General features: G+C 23.3%; 6 protein-coding genes across 6 annotated transcripts; 2 read left to right on the top strand and 4 right to left on the bottom strand. All coding sequences in view use genetic code 6, as the record gives it.

Moving 5' to 3' along the window:
- Positions 1 to 967: 967 nt before the first annotated feature.
- On the bottom strand, positions 968 to 3,303 carry TTHERM_00426120 (hypothetical protein; the record flags this gene model as incomplete). Its single annotated transcript, XM_001013790.2, has 2 exons — positions 3,178 to 3,303; positions 968 to 3,058 (listed from the first exon to the last, which is right to left on the bottom strand). Exon 2 carries the CDS (start codon positions 3,026 to 3,028, stop codon positions 968 to 970), a length of 2,061 nt encoding a protein of 686 aa, XP_001013790.2. The 5' UTR covers positions 3,029 to 3,058; positions 3,178 to 3,303.
- A 1,080-nt stretch (positions 3,304 to 4,383) lies between these two features.
- TTHERM_00426110 (hypothetical protein) lies at positions 4,384 to 6,315 on the bottom strand (the record flags this gene model as incomplete). Its single annotated transcript, XM_001013789.1, has 1 exon — positions 4,384 to 6,315. The coding sequence occupies one exon, from the start codon at positions 6,313 to 6,315 to the stop codon at positions 4,384 to 4,386; it is 1,932 nt and encodes a 643-aa protein (XP_001013789.1).
- Positions 6,316 to 9,050: 2,735 nt separating this feature from the next.
- TTHERM_00426100 (WD40 domain protein) lies at positions 9,051 to 10,713 on the top strand (the record flags this gene model as incomplete). The annotated part of the gene is made up of 9 exons (XM_001013788.3): positions 9,051 to 9,154; positions 9,211 to 9,326; positions 9,444 to 9,485; positions 9,551 to 9,575; positions 9,658 to 9,696; positions 9,758 to 9,846; positions 9,901 to 10,001; positions 10,066 to 10,436; positions 10,506 to 10,713. 9 exons carry the CDS (start codon positions 9,051 to 9,053, stop codon positions 10,711 to 10,713), a joined length of 1,095 nt encoding a protein of 364 aa, XP_001013788.3.
- A 692-nt stretch (positions 10,714 to 11,405) lies between these two features.
- TTHERM_00426090 (phosphorylated CTD-interacting factor 1) lies at positions 11,406 to 12,647 on the bottom strand (the record flags this gene model as incomplete). Its single annotated transcript, XM_001013787.1, has 1 exon — positions 11,406 to 12,647. The coding sequence occupies one exon, from the start codon at positions 12,645 to 12,647 to the stop codon at positions 11,406 to 11,408; it is 1,242 nt and encodes a 413-aa protein (XP_001013787.1).
- Positions 12,648 to 13,788: 1,141 nt separating this feature from the next.
- On the top strand, positions 13,789 to 14,901 carry TTHERM_00426080 (Von willebrand factor type A (vWA) domain was originally protein; the record flags this gene model as incomplete). The annotated part of the gene is made up of 1 exon (XM_001013786.2): positions 13,789 to 14,901. One exon carries the CDS (start codon positions 13,789 to 13,791, stop codon positions 14,899 to 14,901), a length of 1,113 nt encoding a protein of 370 aa, XP_001013786.2.
- A 2,537-nt stretch (positions 14,902 to 17,438) lies between these two features.
- TTHERM_000426079 (hypothetical protein) lies at positions 17,439 to 17,936 on the bottom strand (the record flags this gene model as incomplete). The annotated part of the gene is made up of 1 exon (XM_012797052.1): positions 17,439 to 17,936. One exon carries the CDS (start codon positions 17,934 to 17,936, stop codon positions 17,439 to 17,441), a length of 498 nt encoding a protein of 165 aa, XP_012652506.1.
- Positions 17,937 to 19,414: the final 1,478 nt, after the last annotated feature.

The following is a 19,414-nucleotide window of genomic DNA, read 5'->3' as shown; positions in this document are numbered from 1 at the left end:
ATAAATTTTATTATTTTTATTATGATATTTAAAATAAACTGACAATAAAAAACATCCATCTATCATCTTAATCATTATTAAAAATAAAATATCTTCAAATTATTTATATTCTTCAGTTTATTTTTGAAGGATTTAAAAAAATAAATAAACTAATATTGATTTTCTAAATCAAAAAATACTTTCTTTGTTTTTAATAAAATAAACAAATATTAAAATTGTCCTATTTTTATTACTAAAAATCAATATATTTTTATAAATTAAATGCCCGTTTCAATATAAAATTAACTAATTAATTTGTTTTCGAAATAAATTAATGAATCTTTTTTTTTTTGATGAAGAAGAAGAATAGTGGAAGGATTCATTCAGAATTGATTATTAACAGTTCAAAAAATATAATTAAAATAATATTAAAATATCTCAAGTAAAGCAAGAAGGATATCCATTATTTTAAATAAAATTTTTGAATTAAATGATAAAGTAAATCAACATTAATATAGAATCATATGTAAAATTGGTTATACATACATAAGCAGCAACAAAATTTAAAGATATCTATTTTGAAAAAAATGAATGATTTAATGAAAAGAGTATATTTATATAATACAAAAATAAAATATAAGTAAGACTCAACTTTTTATTTATTTATTTATATATTAATCTATTATATTTTATAAATTGATTTAATTCTTTATTATTTATTGATTTTTATATCTATCTACAAATGATGGAATGGAATAGAATGTAAGTTAATTTATTTTATTTGTTTGTTTGTTTATTTTTTATATCTAATTTTTATCTCATAGAAAATTTTATTGAATTAATTAGGACATAGTTTAACTTATGGTATTATGCTAGAATATAATAAGATATTATTTTTTTATTAAAAATGGTAATAGAGATATTTTTAGAGCTAGCTTTAATAAAAAATCAGTATGTTTGCTCTAAATATTCACTTTTGCAGACAATTTCACTGATTACTAACTTTTTAGACTAGCTATTTACCAAGGCCAAGAACCTTTAGGATACTACTTTAACCAATTTAGGCGCTTGGTGCTACATTCGCTTCATCTTATTCACATATATCTTGATTAAGATGCTTTGGGATTTTTTTTATCTCCTCAAGATAGTAAAGTATTTGAGTTTAAATATCATCTGTCTCGTGCTTAGATTGTTTTGCTTTGTTATATAATTGCGTGTATTTTTATTCTAGTACTTTATAGCAACTATTCAAAGTTTCTCTATTTTAATTCAATTTTGTACTGCTAATACTTTTACTATTTTAGGAGGTGCCTTAAAGTAGATTTTATTCTAAAAGCTTTAATTTTTATTCCAAATTAACACTATAAGACTAGAGCATGTTTATCTTTTCTTGATTTCTTGCATAATCGATGTCATCTACCTGCTGATTGCTATTATGATTTAAATCACTTAACTAAAGAGGCTAATCTTTTTCTTATAAGTCTTGAAGATGAATATTCATTACTTAAATATTTCTAATATCTGAATATTATGCATTTTGCTATGAGGTGAAGGCAGGCGTAATAACTCTCTACTTCTGCTCACCTTCTTCAATTTTTGTGTTTGATGTGTTATTTAAGTTGTAACGATTGCTAAAAGCTGTTACTTCTTCTCTTAGAAGAACTACTTCTTGATCACTCTTCTAAACTATCTAAGCAACTCTCTTATTCTCTTTTTCCAGTTTTTAGATTTTTTAGAGGTACTCTAATTCGCGCTATCTGTAGTATTCAATTTCTTTTTTATAAAAGTTAATATTTTTTTTTGATTTCTTAGCTGTTGTTAAGTTTTTATCTTCTAAATTTTATGCAAAAGCATTTGAAATAGATTAAGAATGCAGTAAATTGTTTGAACTAGCTCCATCAATTATATCTGAATGTCTTTGCTTAGGTTGCGAAGTACTGCTCTATTTAGGATATTCTTTATATGATTTATTATTTGACATTGTTTAATTTTATGAAAAAATCATATTATTTTATGAAGTAGAGACTGCTGTTCCAGCTGAATTCTATTTTGTAAGGGACATTCTTAAAATATCTTTTTTACAGACATTCATATCTTTTAAACCATAAGATTCATCCAATCCAATTGTGCTTGGAGTTGTCAAAACTCTCTTTGAACTGTGATTTTAATTTAATAATTGTTTTTAAATTGCATAATTTGAGTTATTTTCATCATTTTGATTTTTATTCTAAATATTAGATGCAGATTGCTTGTGTGTATACAAATTATTTTGTTTTGTCGTGCTGCTTTGCAAGATTTCTCTCAGATTTTTAGTTGTTGATTAAGGAAGAGAAGAATTATTTTAATTAATCGTATTTGAAATATTTATTCCAGTTTAGTTATTGCTTTAAACTATTTATGTTGTTGCATTATTGTTCAGAGATAATCTAATATTCTGTTGCAATGCACTCATTTGAGAAGATGAAGAATTCGAAGTAGTTAAAGCACTGCTTAGATTATTTGAGCTTTATGTATGGCCAAGAGCCTTTTATGAAGAAGTTCTGCTACTCGTTGAAATGCTATATGAAGATTAAGTATTAATTTTAGATGCTGAAATAGAGCTTGATGCATTTTAATTCTAAGAGTGATTTCTAGCTGTGTTTTAGCAGCTGTTAGAAGTAGACGTAGTTAATTTTTACTGAGTAATTTATTGAATATGTGCTGTATTAGCAGTTATTTATGCATTATTTATTTCCTTTGTCCTCTGTGTTAATGGAATTTGGTTATTTTGTATGTTCTAATTAAATGATAAAGGTATCTAGTTTACTAATATAGCTTGCTTATGAAGATTTCCAGAAGATCCAACTATCTAAAGTTATGATTGATGCACATTTTAATGCTATTAGTGTTACTATAATTATAATTGTTGCTAAAATTATATAAAATTCTCATTCTCTTTAGACTTTTTTGAAGAAGAGCTTGGTCTAGGAATATTAGAAAAAGAAGAGGCTCTCTTAAAAGCTGCAAAGTTATCAAGACTGGCTCTAGTTAAATTGTCAGTTGGTATCATTGTTTTTGTGATTGTAATACTAAATCTATTCTATTAAATAAATTACTTTAAGATGATGATTAGGGCAAGTGAAAATGATTTTATTCTTCAATTCAAAGCAAATTTTTTATATTTTTATATCTTTATTTATTTGTTTATTTTCTGATTACTTAGAAGCGTTTGTTTTGTAGCTTGCTGTTGCTGGCTGTTTGTGCGAAATTTTATTTGGAAATAAACAAATAAGTGTTAATTTTGATTTTACTTTGTTTTTTTTTCAACTGGCTCAAGAAGAAATTGCCTATATTAATTAAATAATTACTAATATTTTCTGTGAAGCAAAAGCTTATCTTTCAAAGTTGGTTGTTAATATAAAATTACAAGTAAATTGAACACTAAAAACATGCAATAATCTTTTAATAAAACAAGTAAATCCAATTAATAATAATTAAAGCTATTGAGTTTCATCATTCATCATTGCGAATATTTAATTTAGTATTAATCTGATTCGTTGATTAATTGATTTATTTAATTTTCATTTTAATTGATTTATTTATTTTTCAAATCCAAACTACTAAAGAAAGGCAGGCAGAAAGAGAGAGGAATTCGATTATTAACGAATATTTTTTACCTTTATGAAATCTATTAGTAAGGATGTTTAATTTGATAGAGATTGATAATTTTACCATTAAATAAAATCAATATAAATTTTATTTACATTTTCCAATATTAATTTAATCACAGACATATATATTAACAGTATTTTTTTTAATTAAATCATTTATGTTTGTTTTTCTGTCTTAGCCATTTTTATTTATTTCAAAAAGAAAAAAATCTTATTTTATACATTTTTAATAGATATTTAATCATAGTCTATCATTATTCTTATTTAATAATTATCTGTTAAAGAGACTCCATTTCTAATTTGAAATATTAAACAAAATAATTTTATTATATTTTAAGCATTTCTCTATTATCAATCGAATGACATTTTAAATAAATCAGATAAGTAAGAAAATCCAAAAATATATAAAAGCTAAATTAAAAAAATAAGAATGAGAAATGTTAAATGCTAATAATATTTACAAGTATATGTATGTATGTAATAAACTTTTTATATAATAAGTTAAATTATAATATATATTTTTAATTTAAAATTAATTAATTAATTTTATCCAATCGTAAACGATTTTTTTTATTTATCTTAACAAACAAATATCTTGTTTTGTTTGTTTGCTTGTTTGTTTATTTGGTTTTTATTTAAATTTATTAAATTTTTTATTTGTCTCATTAAATTTATTTACATTAAAATTGTTTTTTATTAATGCTAAAACAAGGAAAAAATATTTTTATTCTTTTCAAAAAAATAATTTTTTTTTTCATTGTTGCTTTGCTGTCTATGCAAGTTGTAAAGCTTTTAGTACACTGCTTTAGCCTTGGTCTTACTACAAACTTTATTGGTTCTGTTATAGTGAAGCTTTGTGAGATAATTCTTATTTTAATTAGCTAAGAGTAATTTTGTAGAATTCATTTTCACTTGTAATTTAATTGAAGACCTTCTCCAAAGTGAAATATTTTTCTACTAATTGTTTATACTTAGCTTTTTGCTATTGATATTACTTTTCATAAGCACTTTAAGGATTAACATTCTATTATCTAATCTACTCCATTTCAAGTTATTACAATTTTTTACTCAAGGTTTCAACATATGATTCTAACATAGCTATTTGCTTTTATTGAAGCTAAATATTAATGTTGCTACTGTTACCTGAGTTAGATTGCTTTTGTTATTCTGAATTGCTATTCAATTGTTAAGATCCTGTTAGGAAACTCTAATTGTTAGTATTATTTGACTATTGTTAATATTTAGTAAGCTCATTCTTTAAATTCTTTATATTTGTTTCTTGTTTCAATACAGATTCATTGATTACTTTATTTTCGCCTTCTAAACTATTTATCCTAGTCAGGTATTGAACTTCTCTTTGCTTATAACCCTCTATTTCTTTCTTTAGTTTTTCAAGATAAATTTAATCTTCTTCGTCAGTGAGTTAGTTTACAACCTCATCCTAAGACTAAACTCTTTTTATAGATAGATTCATTTATAGCTGCTATTATTGAGTGTTACTAGTACTCTAATTAGAGATGCATAAATTAGAACTGGTAGAAGTTTAGTGTTATTATTAGTTGCTATAATTTAAGCTAGAATTGTTGTTTGTATTACTGTTATTATTATTATTATTTGAAGAAATAGCTTGCATAAAGTTATTTATGGGTTAATGTGAGTTTTAGCTTGTATTTGTTGAACTTTTTAGAAGTCTTGGTGAGACTTTGTATGTAGAAATGTTTATCGATTAGCTGAGTGCTAACATAGCATTTTCGTCACTTATTGCGTTGTTTGTTTAGCTTGGTATGCTCAGTTGCTATGGAAGCAGCTATTAGCTTGCTTAGGAGGGCATTGTATTTACTCTCTTTCCAGGTGGAGTTGCCTCATTCCAATTCATATTTGGTTTCTAAGAATTGCCTAAAATATTCTATACTGAGGAATTCTACTATTAGACATAACTGAAGTTATTGTAGGAGCTTGTGTGCCCTCTATGAGTCTTGCTTGTTCCTTTCTCAAAGTGATAAGGTGGTATTTAATTTGTTTGCTATTATTATTGAGTTTGTTACTATTATTGAAGACAATACTTTTTAATAGCATTTTATTTGAGCTAGTTGAGGGAGTACTATTATTGGAGTTGCTAATGCTGTTGCAATTTTTGAGTTTAATTATTATGAGAAACTTTTGTAGAAGAATCACAACAAATGTCAATTGAAGTGAGAGCTTTTGAATAGCTTGAATTAGACAATGAAGCTGAAAATTAATTAGTACTTCTTGAAGGCAAATTAGAATAACTGCTAGCTAAATTATTATTTGGGACTCCACTTGAATGCTACTTAGTATGACTTGCTATTGAGGAACGAAGTAAAGAGGAAGAAAGAATATTCTCATTATTATGGCTAGTATTATTGCTATTGGATTGGCTTCCTGCATTCACATAGGTGTTGCTATTATTGTTATTTTGATTCATAGAAGTATTCACGTTGTATTGTAAATTCAAACTGCTATTTGCAAATGTATTGCTGTTTGAAGTGTTGCTACTACTGTTGCATCTATGAGATAGTTAACCACGTGAAGAGGAGTTTATCTTTTTATGAGAAGTATTTCCTACAACTCGTTATGAGTGATTCATGCTAACAGAGTTCGCGGAATCTCTTCTAAAAGGGCTGATGTTTTCTAAATTAGTGCGATTGATATTTATACTGCTCATCGTCAGGAAATGTAAAAATTCAGTTTATGATGCAATTTATTTAGATTTTCAATTAATGCTTGATGTGTATGAAAAATGAATGTTATTTTAACGCTAATCTAAGAAACTCTCAAATTATAAGGAATAGTTTTCAAGCAAAGTTTCAGATAATGATTTAAGCTTTGGTATATTCAAGAATTATTTGAAAATCGATTTTGTTAAGTAGCTGCTCGCTAGGCCAAGCCTGTGGTTTGTTAATATTTTATTAACTTAGTTATTTAGTTGTTTATTTATTTTCTCCTTCTTCTTATTCTTCTTAATCTTTTTGTGAAAAAGAAAATTTAATCCAATAAAAAATCGTTTACTAATAAGTATTTATTAATAAAAGTATATAAATATCAAGCAAGTCTATTTATGATTGATAAAAACGAAGATTGATTGATTGATTATTAAGCTTTCTGTCATATTAATAATGAATGAATGCTGTATAGTGTAAAACACTCTTTTTATTTATTAAGAAGTTGATAATTTCAATCAATTATCAATAGACCATAAATAATTTATTTTTAGCGGATAATCTTTTTCTTAACGAATATATTTATTTTTTCTTCACATTCTATTAATTTACTAAGTAAACTAAATTCTTTATTTTTAATAGTTTGTTTTCTCACATTCATTAATATATTGACTTACCTATCAAATTTTTCATATTAAATAAAAAATATGTATTAATTGCTTAAATTACTTCTGCCAACATCTAACTTATTTCTGAATAGAATAACAAAAAAATGTTATTTTTTTTAATTTACTCAAATATTTGCTAATTTTTAAAATTATAAGCAACAATCTTTATCTTCATATTTTCTAAAATTCATTCTTCTCATTTTAAAGATTGCTTGTAAATGTTTTTTATGATGTTTTTATTTGATCTATTTGTACTATTAATAAATTTTTAAAATTAATTTTTAAAATACCCCAAAAATTAAATACAGTATCTAAAAAAGATTTCTAAAGCCATATATTGATTAAGTTCTTTTACATTCGATAGCACAGAAATTTCTAATCTATCATTTTTTTTATTTTTCTTTCAAACATAAAAAGTAAAGTTAAAATTGAATAATAAAAATCTAATTAGATTTTTATTATAATTTCTACTTTTATGTTTCAATTTTTACATGATATAAATAATAAATTTAGAAAGCCATTTATTAAAATAAATTAAATTATAAATAATTAAATGAATATTTTTAAAAATTATCAAATTTAACTCAAATAAATTATTTTATTGAAAAAACAAAAAACTATATATATTTTAATTAAATCAAGAAGTAGAAATGTATTAAATTAAATTAGTTTAAATTAAAAATTGTAATTAGCTTTATTTTTTCTTATTAATTCCAGTAATTAGATAATTTATGAATATTTTACAAGCATGCGCACTGATTATTATGTATTCATTTTTTATATCCAGTCCTCAAATTATTTTCTGATTATACAAGTATGTGCACATTGATTTTTAGTATAGTTAACTTTTATCATTCACATAGATATTTAAATATAAATTTTTGTGATATTTTTTGCAAAAAAATATTTTTCAATTTAAAATTTTTTCTATTAATTGTAATAAAAATTTATTATGTTTATCAAATATACCCGCCTTCATTATTTCTAAATAAAAATATTTTTTAAAGAATAAATTGTTGAAATTTGAAATCTGTACCTACTCAGTTCGTGATATTTTAATTACAGGATTAGCTATATATGGAAGTTTACAGTATATTTATTTAACAACATAAACATTAAAAATTGAGCTCTTCGAGATAACCATTGACTTTATTTAGTACAAAATCAAGGGTGCATGAAATTAAATTACCAAAGTTATTGTAAGGCAAATTATAATTTTTTTTATCTAATGTCTATCTTGAGTTCAAATTATTTTTAAATACTTTCTTTTAAAATATTTAAAAAAATTAATATAATTTGAAATTATAAGTTTTTATTGTTATTAGCTTTCATATTTTAGTAATAATCTAATTAACTTGTCTTCAAATATTACATCTAATTAATATAAAAAAGATTTTAAGGAATTACTTTTTACAATTCATAAATCATCTTAAAGTTTTAATTGAAAAAAAACTAACTAACTACCTATACCCTTCATTCTAGATAGAAAAAACAAATTAGAAAATAAATACCATTTTTATTAAACTAAAATCTAAATATAACTTTTATCCTTCTTGCTTGATTCTACTTACTACTGATTTGTTTTACTAAGAAATATTTATTTAGTAAATAAATTTATTTAAAATAAATTAAAAATACTCTATCATATTTACACACTCGCGTTATTATGCGTTATTTAACAATTTTATATTTATTATAATATAGAAAAATATATTCATCAGTAGGTTTGATTTTTATATTATTTTTTTTAAAAGCTCTTTCAAAGTGAGTATTTTTCAGCTCTTCTATCAACACGGATGATAAAGTATTAACTTATCCTTTAAAGCTACTTTTGAATTCTGAAAAAGTTATCTAGATCATAAAAAAGCAAACCATTAATAAATTATTAAAATTCTATATACTTATAATTTAAATCTTTTTCTGATTTTAAGTATTAAAAGCCAGTTTGTTATCTACAATTTCAAAAAAAATAAATAAAAAAAATAAATAATTAATCTTAATAGCTAACTAAGTTAACAAAATTTTATCAAGAATAGATAAGAATTACTCTTCTACTAATATATTTAATCAAAATGGCTGAAAGAAAATAAGAAAAAAGACCTTCTAAAATTTACGATTATGAAGATAACAGACAAAAAAAAGATAAAGGAGATCTTTACACATTTGGCTAATTAGAGTAAATTATATCAATGCAAATTGTTCTCTTTAAATAAGTTGATTCTATTATAATAGATTTGCAGATTATCCCAATTCTAAATATAAACTTGCTATCAGAACCTTTTTTGGTAATCCTGAAACAGAAGTATTTTGTGTCAGATTTGACTAAGATGATTAATTCATAGCTGCAGGTAAACAAAATTTAAAATAAAATCGATTTTGCATAAAAGAATTTGAAATTTCATTTCTAATTAACCACTTTTTATTTTAAAATATTAATAATATCAATATTTTAAAAATAAAAATAGGATGCTCTGATGGCAGTGTGAAGATTTTTAACATATCAACTGGTAAATTAGCAATTTAAAATGTTTCTTTTTTAAAATAGCTCAAATATTTTATTTAATTTAAATAGGCAAGCTTGAACATAACTTATCAGGGTAACTTTCATTAATAAATTAATAGCAAATGCAACTAAAGTTAACTTTTAAATAAAATTTCTATATAAAATATTAAAAATAGATCATCTGGTATTAATGCTACTCCTACAACATGTCTTAGGTAATTCTAAATTTGCTAAATTTTAGAGTAAAATCAAAAAAAATTTAAATAAAATAATTAGATGGAGACCACCAGTTCATAATAAAACAAAATAAGTTTTAGTTTCTGTAAATTCAGATGGTTCTATTATTCACTGGCATGCCCCTTCTGGTAAAAATGAAATAGTTAGTTAGGCATAGCTAAGTTGATATTTAATTAAAATAGGAAAGCAATTACATAGATTAGTTGAAAATAATCATAGCATTATGTGCTTAGATTATAATCCTGAAGGTTCATCCTTTGTTACTGCAGGAAAAGATTTTCATGTAATATTTATTATTTTGCATTTAAAAGAGAAAAAAAAATATACGATATTAATATTTAAATTAGATTAGAGTTTATGATGAAGATACCAAAAGTGTAGCAATAGATTTCCCACCTGCAGACTGGAATTAGCCTGGTCATTCAAATAGAGTGTTTTCTTGTAAATTTTTAGCTCACGACCCTAATTTGATCCTCTCAGGCGGATGGGACTCAAATGTGCATTTATGGGATATTCGTGAAAAGAAAAGTGTTGCTACTATTTATGGACCCAGCTTGAGTGGTGATTCTTTAGATTATAAAGACGGGCTCATACTTACTGGTTCATACAGAAATGATAAACAGATGCAGCTTTGGGATTTAAAAACTAGAAAGCTTTTTAAGGATATAGAATGGAGTAATCAATCATCTCAAGTATATGTTTATGCTTCTTAATTCAGGTAAAAACAACATTATTTATTTAGAAATTGCTAATCATTAACAATAAATATTTTAAATAAAATTTACAGTAAAATTGACAGTAAGACTCTAATAGCAGGTAGTAGTGGAATTAATGAATTTGTAGTTTTCGATACTAACGAGTATAAGCCTGTATCTGCTGTAGTTAAGCTTAGAGAAGGTATTTATGGCGTAGATTATGGAAATGTCACTAATAAAGTTGCTTTTGGAGGTGGTGAAGGTGTAACTTATATTTTGACTCTTTAATAAAATAAATGAATAGGGTTAAATTTTTTTGTATAAATAACAAAGATTAAAAATAAATTATATCTTTCTTATATAATAATTAATATATCTATATGTCTAAAACTGTATTTATGATAATTTAATTTTCTTTCTTATTAACTCTTTATTAATTATCTATTATTTCATAAACTGCTAAATATAATAAATAAATACTTTCTTATTAACTCATTATTAATTCTGTATTATTTCATAAACTGCTAAATAAAATAAATAAACAAATATTTTTTTATCCAAAAAAAAGAGTATATGGTTTAATTAATAAATAATTAAATTATTTGATTACTTTTAAACATATATTGTACACTCAAATAAAGTCATTTAATTTGACTATATTTGATATATAGCTGATACTTCTCAAAATGAAAATAATTTAATAAATCTTTTTTAATTTTAAATTATTTAAATCAAAAAATATCCCATTATATTTCTGTTTGTTTTTTTTATATTAATAATATAACATTAAGTTTGGATAACAAAGAATTTAGTTAGATCCACTTTTATTTATCTCTATTCCAAAAATAAAGCATGATAATAACACTAAAATTTTTATTGAATCAGTTGATTACTTACTCACTTATTTATTTATGAATATCTACAGAATAAGGGTTATAGGCTTTTTATCCTATTGATTCATTACAATTAATTTAACAATTTAGGTTTTAAAATCAAATTTATTTTAGCAATTTTATGTTATGTTTTTTGATCTAAAAAGCCTAAACTATACTATCTGAGAGGTATGGACATTAAAGGTACTTATCCTTGAAAAATGTATTTCCTAGTATAAGTATGTAAGTATTAAATTTTGATTTTATTGAAGAACATGAGTTTTAATCTGTGTAGTAATGTGCATTCTTCAATAATTCTATTTCATCAATAAAATAATCACTATTTTACAACTAGTAATAACCCTAATTGTCTTGCCAAGGAAAAACAATTACACACCCTATTTCTCTATTGTTTTAAGTATTTATTTCTAAAATTTACAATATCTGAGCTGCAAAGTGAGTAAATAAGTTGTCTATGAATGGTGGGTTAGCTTAAAAGTTTTGCTAGATATTTAAATAATTCTTATTAAAATTTCCAAAGCTCCCAAAATATTTGTCTGATTCAAAAAGGCTAAAATAATTTTCTAAATTTCTATTAAAAGGTGAAGCAAATACTTCTGTGTTTATATTCAAAAACTATTTTAGTAAGTCAAAAACTTCACTGTTTAAAGACCACTACTAACCATTTTATATCCCTATATAGTCGTACCAAAATAAAGTTAAAAATATCTTTTAATTCATTATTGTATCTTTATGAGCAATATTATTTCCTTAACTCCTTTAATCACTAATGGATAAATCTTTATTTTATTCTTCCTAAGAAAGTAATTAATTTACTTCTTCTTAATCCGACTAATCTTATTCATCTTAAATAGTTTAAAAATTCTAGTAACGTTATTGCAGCATATTATAATCACTAATATTAAAAGAGTACTCATCTGCATTGCTTAACTTCTACTTATAAATCATTAAATTAAAATCTTATGATAATCCTTCTTGATCTTTTGCAATTTTCTCCATAGTTAGATTGAACTTTGAAGATATCTAATTATTAAATAATTCTAAATCCCTTAAAAATAAAGGGTCTTTCTATTAATCAAACCCCTTTTTAGCTAGATGCTAAAGTAAGTAGTAGTCAGCAGTGATTTAAATCTGGTTTTTAAATAGTAAACAATAATCAGGATATTGCAAATATCTAATAATAAATTAACTCCAAATATTGTTAACTTCATAATCATCCTCTATTTACTTACAAACTCTTTCAAAAAATAGCTATTTAAATTGCATTATTTAATTTAAAAGCTCTGAGATTTCATTTTTAGATTGAAATCTAAAAAATATTTGTTCTTGACTGTTTTCCATTTTATATTTTAATAAATCTTATTAATCTCTTAAAAATTTTAATTTGCTATCAGAAATATAAAATTTTTGTATACAAGTAAAGCACCTTCTTTTAATTAAATTATCTTGTTAAGTAATCATTTTAAGAATCATATTTTCAAATAAATCAGTATTAATTTAAAAATACTATCATTAATATTTAGATATATTCAATAGACATTTTATAAATAAGTAAAATATTATCACTCTTTAAGTAATATATTAAATAAAGTTTATCAATAATTTTTATATTAACAATAAAAACAATTTTAACTTTCATATTTAATTCATATTTTTATAGAAAATTGAAAGAAAAATTTTAAATATTATTTTTAAGTTTATAAGATTTATTAAATTCATGTATTAATTTATTTATTTTAAAAGGCAAAATATTTTTCGAAATCTAAGAAAATTGTTTCAACCATATATACATACATACCCACCTTGTTTCTCTGTTTCTGTAAGATCTTGTAATGAATTTCAATCTAAAAAAAGACCACTATAAAATGTAACAAATTAAAATTTTATTTTTCCTTATTTGTTTTTTTTATTAATTAAAAGTCTTTCAGGCAAACAAAAGAACATGTAATAGTGAGCTATTTTAATTCAAATTCCTTATTGTAATTTGATTTCAATAGAAAAATTAGTTATTTTCTACTGCTATTTTATTAAAATTTATAAGCTGAAAATTTGAGAATATCTATTTTATTTTTTAAGAGAAATCTTAGAATTTTATGTTAACACAATCCATAGTTAAGAAGGAAACATGTAAATAAACTAGAAAAAAAAAAAATGAATTAATTATTTATATTTATAATCGTTTTTATATTATTTTTTGCTTACTTTCCTGCCAATTACAAATGTAATATCAAATGTCTTAAAATTTGACAATTTGATAAGTAAAATTTATTTATTTGTTTTATTATTATGTAGAACTTGGTGGTACATTTAAAAATAAATATTGCAAAAAGATCGTCAGTCTATTTTAATAATAGCCTTATATATTGTTTTAATCAAAAAAATAACTAAGATATTTAAGTGGTTAAAAGAGTATCTTTTAAAAATTATTGATATAAATATTGTAAAAATAAATATTAATTAACTAAAAATATAAGTAAGTCTGATGAATAAGATACTACTAGCTTTCACTTTTTTTGCTTTAATGGCAATTGCAAGTGCCTTTCGTAAAAATAATTTTTCGACAGAATAAAAATAGGTAGCTGCTCCTTCTAAGACAGCAGAAACCTTTTGCCCTAATCCAAAATTTAGACCAGAAGCATGGATGAAGAAGTTCTTAGATGGCCTTTCTGGAACAAAATCTGATAGCGATTAAATCAAATATTTATAAGACTAAATCCCTACTGATCCCCATGTCTTCTCTTCAGATTAAGTTGTATCAACTATCAGTAAGCTTACATTTGATAGCTCTCGCTTGAAGTCTATGGAACTGCTTAATCCTTACATTTAATCCTTGAGTTCTTAGAATATAGTTGATATTTTAGGCAAACTAACATTCTCTTCAAATAAAATGGGAGCTTTAAAACTAATTGCAAATACTTTAACTGACATATCTGATTAATCCAAAAATCTTATTGCCAATTAATTTACTTTTAGTTCAGATAAGAATGAAGCCCTTATGATTTTAAATGGAATTTCACCTAGAAATTGTATATATGGTACAATTACAGCCAAAGTTGCTGTGTTTGTAATTGATACATCTGGTTCAATGGACTTTAAGTTCAAAGTAAATGGAGAATCTATTTCTCGTATACAGTTTGTAAAAGCTTAGCTTACAAAAACAATTAATGAGTAATTAAAAAAATACTAAAAGTTCAATATTATCACCTTTAGCAACTAGGCTACTTATTGGAAGCCAGATGTTATAGATGCAACTCCAGAAAATATTTTAGCTGCAATAACTTACATAAACAAATTAGGAACATCTGGAGCTACTAATATTTCTGGTGGATTAGACCTAGCCTTCCGCTCTAAAGAAGTACTTAATACGATATACCTTCTCTCTGATGGAGTACCAAATAGTGGAGTGATGACAATTGAAGGTATTAAAAAATATCTAACGGATAAGAATTAAAACAGATAAGAAAAAGTTAAGATAAACACTATTTCATTCATTTTAGGAGGTCCTGAGAATCAATAAGAAAGAACTCTCTCTTTTGAATTCTTAAATGCAATTGCAGATGCCACTAATGGGTCATTCAAAGGCATTTCTGAATGATATTTTTTCTTCAAATCTATTAATATCAAATTACAACACTTTTTAAAATATATAATTTAAAATTAATCTTAAGATTTTTTTTTGTTTTGTGAGTAAAATGTTAATTTAATTATTGCTTTTCATAAAAATTATTTTTTATATCATAAAATATTTATTTAGTTATTAATTAATTCATTATTTTTAGATATTGAAGTGGATAATTAAATAATCTTTCATCCAACTTATTTTCTGTTTGTTTATTTGTTTGTTTTTGATACTAAAGGGATGATCTAATTTATCAATAAAATTCTTTACAAATCTTGTTTCCATATTAATTAATATTAATGAATCGAGTAACTAATTGAATGAGAAAGTTTGCTTGAAAAATTTTAATTCATATCATATGTGTATATTAAAAAATAGGAAGGAGCTTCCTTATAGAAATATTTTAAAATAATTATTTATTAATCAAAAAAAATTTTATCTACTGACATAACTTTAATCAATCTAAATATTTATTTAGTGTCTGGTTATTATTAATGTTAAAAAGAGATAATATATAAGCAATACATATATTAATTTTGTGTAGTAAAACTAAATTATTCACTTTAATATAAATAGCACTTCCACAATTTAAAATCTTGAATAAGATTATTTGATTTTTTTTATTTTAAACATAATTATTTATAAAATATACTTTCACTTATTAATATTTCGCTTTCTTATTTTCATAAACACTTATTATTGATTGATAGATCGATTTCAAATTTCTTCCAATTAAAGAAAAAAAATTGAAGTGCATTTTAAAAATCTGGTTATTTCTGGCTTATCCTTAAAGAGAAACTGAATAAAAGAGTATAAAAATATGTTAAATTCAAAGTCTTTAACAGAAATTGCATCTAAACTAAACTAAATGATATTTATCAGTATTATTTGGGAAACTTTTGAAAAATTTATTTATTTTTCTATTTATTATAAGGACTATAATTTATTTTTACAGTTTATTAATTACATTTTTCATTACGAATATTTGCAAGGTTTAAAAATATTTTATCATTCATTCATTCATTTTAAACTTTAAAGAAAAAATAAAAAATAAAAAAATATTTATTAATATTTAGGTTATTATGAATATAAATTTAATTACATATTATTTCTTTTATCAGCTTTTTTTCTTTCTTTTCCTATTTATTTTCTTAATTTCTTTTTCAAATTTACATTTAACCTTTTTTGCTGGCTGAATATCTATTAATTTTTCTTTATAAATTTACAAAATTAACTAATTCGTCTTTTCTAAACATAATAATTCCAAATAGATTCTAATTAGTTCTTCAACTAGAGGGGGGGGAAAAATGTATAAAAGTTCTCATTACTTTTGTCAAAATGGTAACTTTTAATACACAAAATTAACTAAACATGTTAATATTCCCTCTTTTTATATGTGTATTGAGAATTTACTCAGTATTTTACTATAAATAGAATTTTTGTTTCTTTCAAATAATTTCCATTTTTTATTTTTAGGAAAATAGAAAAAAATTTATTTGAGAATAATTATTTTATAATAGATTGGATTAGTAAAAGCTTAATTTTAACCAAATAACCATTAACGCAACCTAATAAATAATATACCATTTTATGTAATCATAGTTTTAAAGGAATTCCAAACGCTTTTCAAATCAAATGTACTTCTTATTTAGTTACAAATTTTAAAAAGGTTTAGTATAATAAAAGCACATGAATAAATCTATGAATGAATCTCTCTCGACAGAGTAAGGGACTAATTTTTTACTGCAATAATTAAATTTTGTAAAAACTTTATTTTAAATATAATTTTCTTCTTTATTCTGAACACCACACATTTAGTTTAAGATAATCTGATATTTGATTTACCTTCTAATCGAATAAATTAAATCTTTTTTAATATTGATCGTTTATTAGAATCTTAAATATACAAAATAAAAAATTTGTTCATGGAGTGACTCATTATAAAAATTAGTTTGATTAAAGATAATAAATAATATATAATTAAAATTAAACTTTCAAATTAATTTAGTAAAAAAAATAAAAATAAAATGAACAAAATATATTTGTTGGCTATTGTTGCCTTAGTTGGATTGTCAACTTTGGCTCTTACTTAGTTCAATACTGAACCTGCCTTGAGAGCTAATTTAGGTGCTGGTGCTGCTGATTTCTGTCCCTAACCTTAATACAGATCTGATGCTTGGATGAAGACTTTCTTGGCTGGCCTTTCTAGCTAAAAGAATGATGACTCCACTATGTAATTCTTACAAGCTCAAATCCCTACTGACTCTCACGTTTTCTCTACTGAACAAATTCTTTCTATTTTCAGCAATATTGTTTTTGATAGCTCTCGTTTACAAGCTATTACCTGGATGAATCCCTACATCTTAACTTTGACTTCTCAAAATATTGTTGATATTTTGAGCAAATTTGCCTTCTCAGCCAATAAGATGGGAGCTTTAAAACTCATTGCTAACACCTTAAGCGATGTTTCTGATGCTTCTAAGAAAACCATTGTTGACTAATTCACCTTTTCTTCAGACAAGAGTGACGCTTAGGCTATTTTGAATGCTATTTCTGCTAGAAACTGCATTTATGGTACCATCACTGAAAAGGTTGCTGCTTTTGTTATTGATATTTCTGGATCTATGGACTACACTTTCAAGGCCAACGGAGAAACTATCTCTCGTTTAGCTTTCGTCAAGTCTTAACTTACCAAAACTCTTGCTGAACAATTGAAGCCCTACTAGAAGTTCAATGTTATCATTTTCGGTAACAGTGCTTCCTAATGGAAAACTGATTATATTGATGCAACTCCCGAAAATATCCAAGCTGCTATTGCTTATATTAACAAATTAACCACCAACGGAGCCACTAACATCTCTTCTGGTTTGGATTTAGCCTTCAATACTAAGCAAGCCTTAAACGGTATTTACCTTCTTTCTGACGGTGTTCCTAATAGCGGTGTCTAAACTGTTGATGGAATCAAAAAGTACTTAGCTGATAAGAATGCCAGCAGAAATGAAAAGGTTCATATCAATACTATCTCTTTCATTATGGGTGGCACTGAAACTCAAAACGACAGAAATCTTTCCTTCTAATTCCTTAATGCCATCGCTGATGCCACTAATGGTTCCTTCAAGGGTATTTCAGGTTGAAATTATATAAATAATTGATACATTTATTTGTAATTTATAGAATATATATTCATATTAAGTAAAATATCCTAAATTATATTTTTTTAAATTACTTTTAAGAATTGATAAAACAATTATTCTCAAAATTAATTAAATGAATTTTAATGTAAGCTAATCAAATTAAATATAATCTATAAATTAGTATATCCATCCATCCATACAAATCTTGCAATAAAAGTTAGAGGATTATTAAAACAAATTATGAAATCCAAAAATAACAAAAAAACATTGGCTTATTAATAATTTTGTTTAATTTTTAATTTGTATTTTGTTGATTTAAATATCAAAATCTTTATTTTTACAAAACATCAAAATAATTTCTCTCTTATTGAGTTTCATTCGATTTACCCATAAATTCAGGTCTTCTAAATAAAATATTTTGAAAAATTCTGTGTATAAATTTTAACAAAAATAGTTTATTTTGAAATTATTGTTAATATTTTAGAAATTTTTGAAAATCAATATTATGATGGAACAAAAGTTAAAATATACTTGATGAAATAAAAGATCAAATCTGAATGTTTACACAAAAAATTAATAAATTTGTATTATAAATATTATTTATTGACTTAAAAATTCTTGCTTTGAAACTTCTAAAGAAAAATTAAATCATAGCTGAAAGTAACCTTAAAAAATCTGATAAAATTCAATCAAAATTATTTAATGTTCAAAAAGCATTCATGCGAATAAACTATTTTCATATTTTTAAAAAAGAATTTTGAAAATTTCTTTTATTTTTTATGAGTTATGGAAGAATACTTACTTGTTCATTTAATTTATTTTCTTTATTTTTAAACTTTGTCATAATTTGGTAGTTCTTGGTTAAATTTCTTTATTTTTATCTAAAAAATGTAAAAGTACTCATATTTTTCTTTAAATCTTGGGCTTACAATTTATATTTTATCCTTTGAATTATTTTAATCTTGAAACCATAGATTTGATTTTGATTGAATGTAACTTTAATTGATTTAATAAAAATCTATAAATATCAATTTAGTTATGCTAATAAAATATCTAAGAAAAAATAAATATTTTTCTCTTCAAAATTGTTAAGTTAGATAAATAATTTTTGTTTAAATCATTAAGAATAAATTAGAAATATTCAAAATGATTATAATATTCTTTTTATTTTATCCTTCTCTGTTGTATTTTTTTATTTATAAACATTTTTCTAAAAGCATTCAAGCAAATATTATATTTTAGATAAATTTCTTTCATAAAAGTTTTTATTTTCTGAAGAAAAATAAAAGATCCCCAAGTTTCTAATATATTAGCATCATTAAATTTAATTAATATTTTGCTAAAATGTATCTGCT

Source organism: Tetrahymena thermophila (genome assembly GCF_000189635.1).
Source record: "Tetrahymena thermophila SB210 genomic scaffold scf_8254671, whole genome shotgun sequence".
NCBI lineage: Eukaryota > Ciliophora > Oligohymenophorea > Hymenostomatida > Tetrahymenidae > Tetrahymena > Tetrahymena thermophila.
The sequence above is the reverse complement of the archived record's forward strand: the minus strand, read 5'-3'. Positions and strand labels throughout refer to the sequence as shown.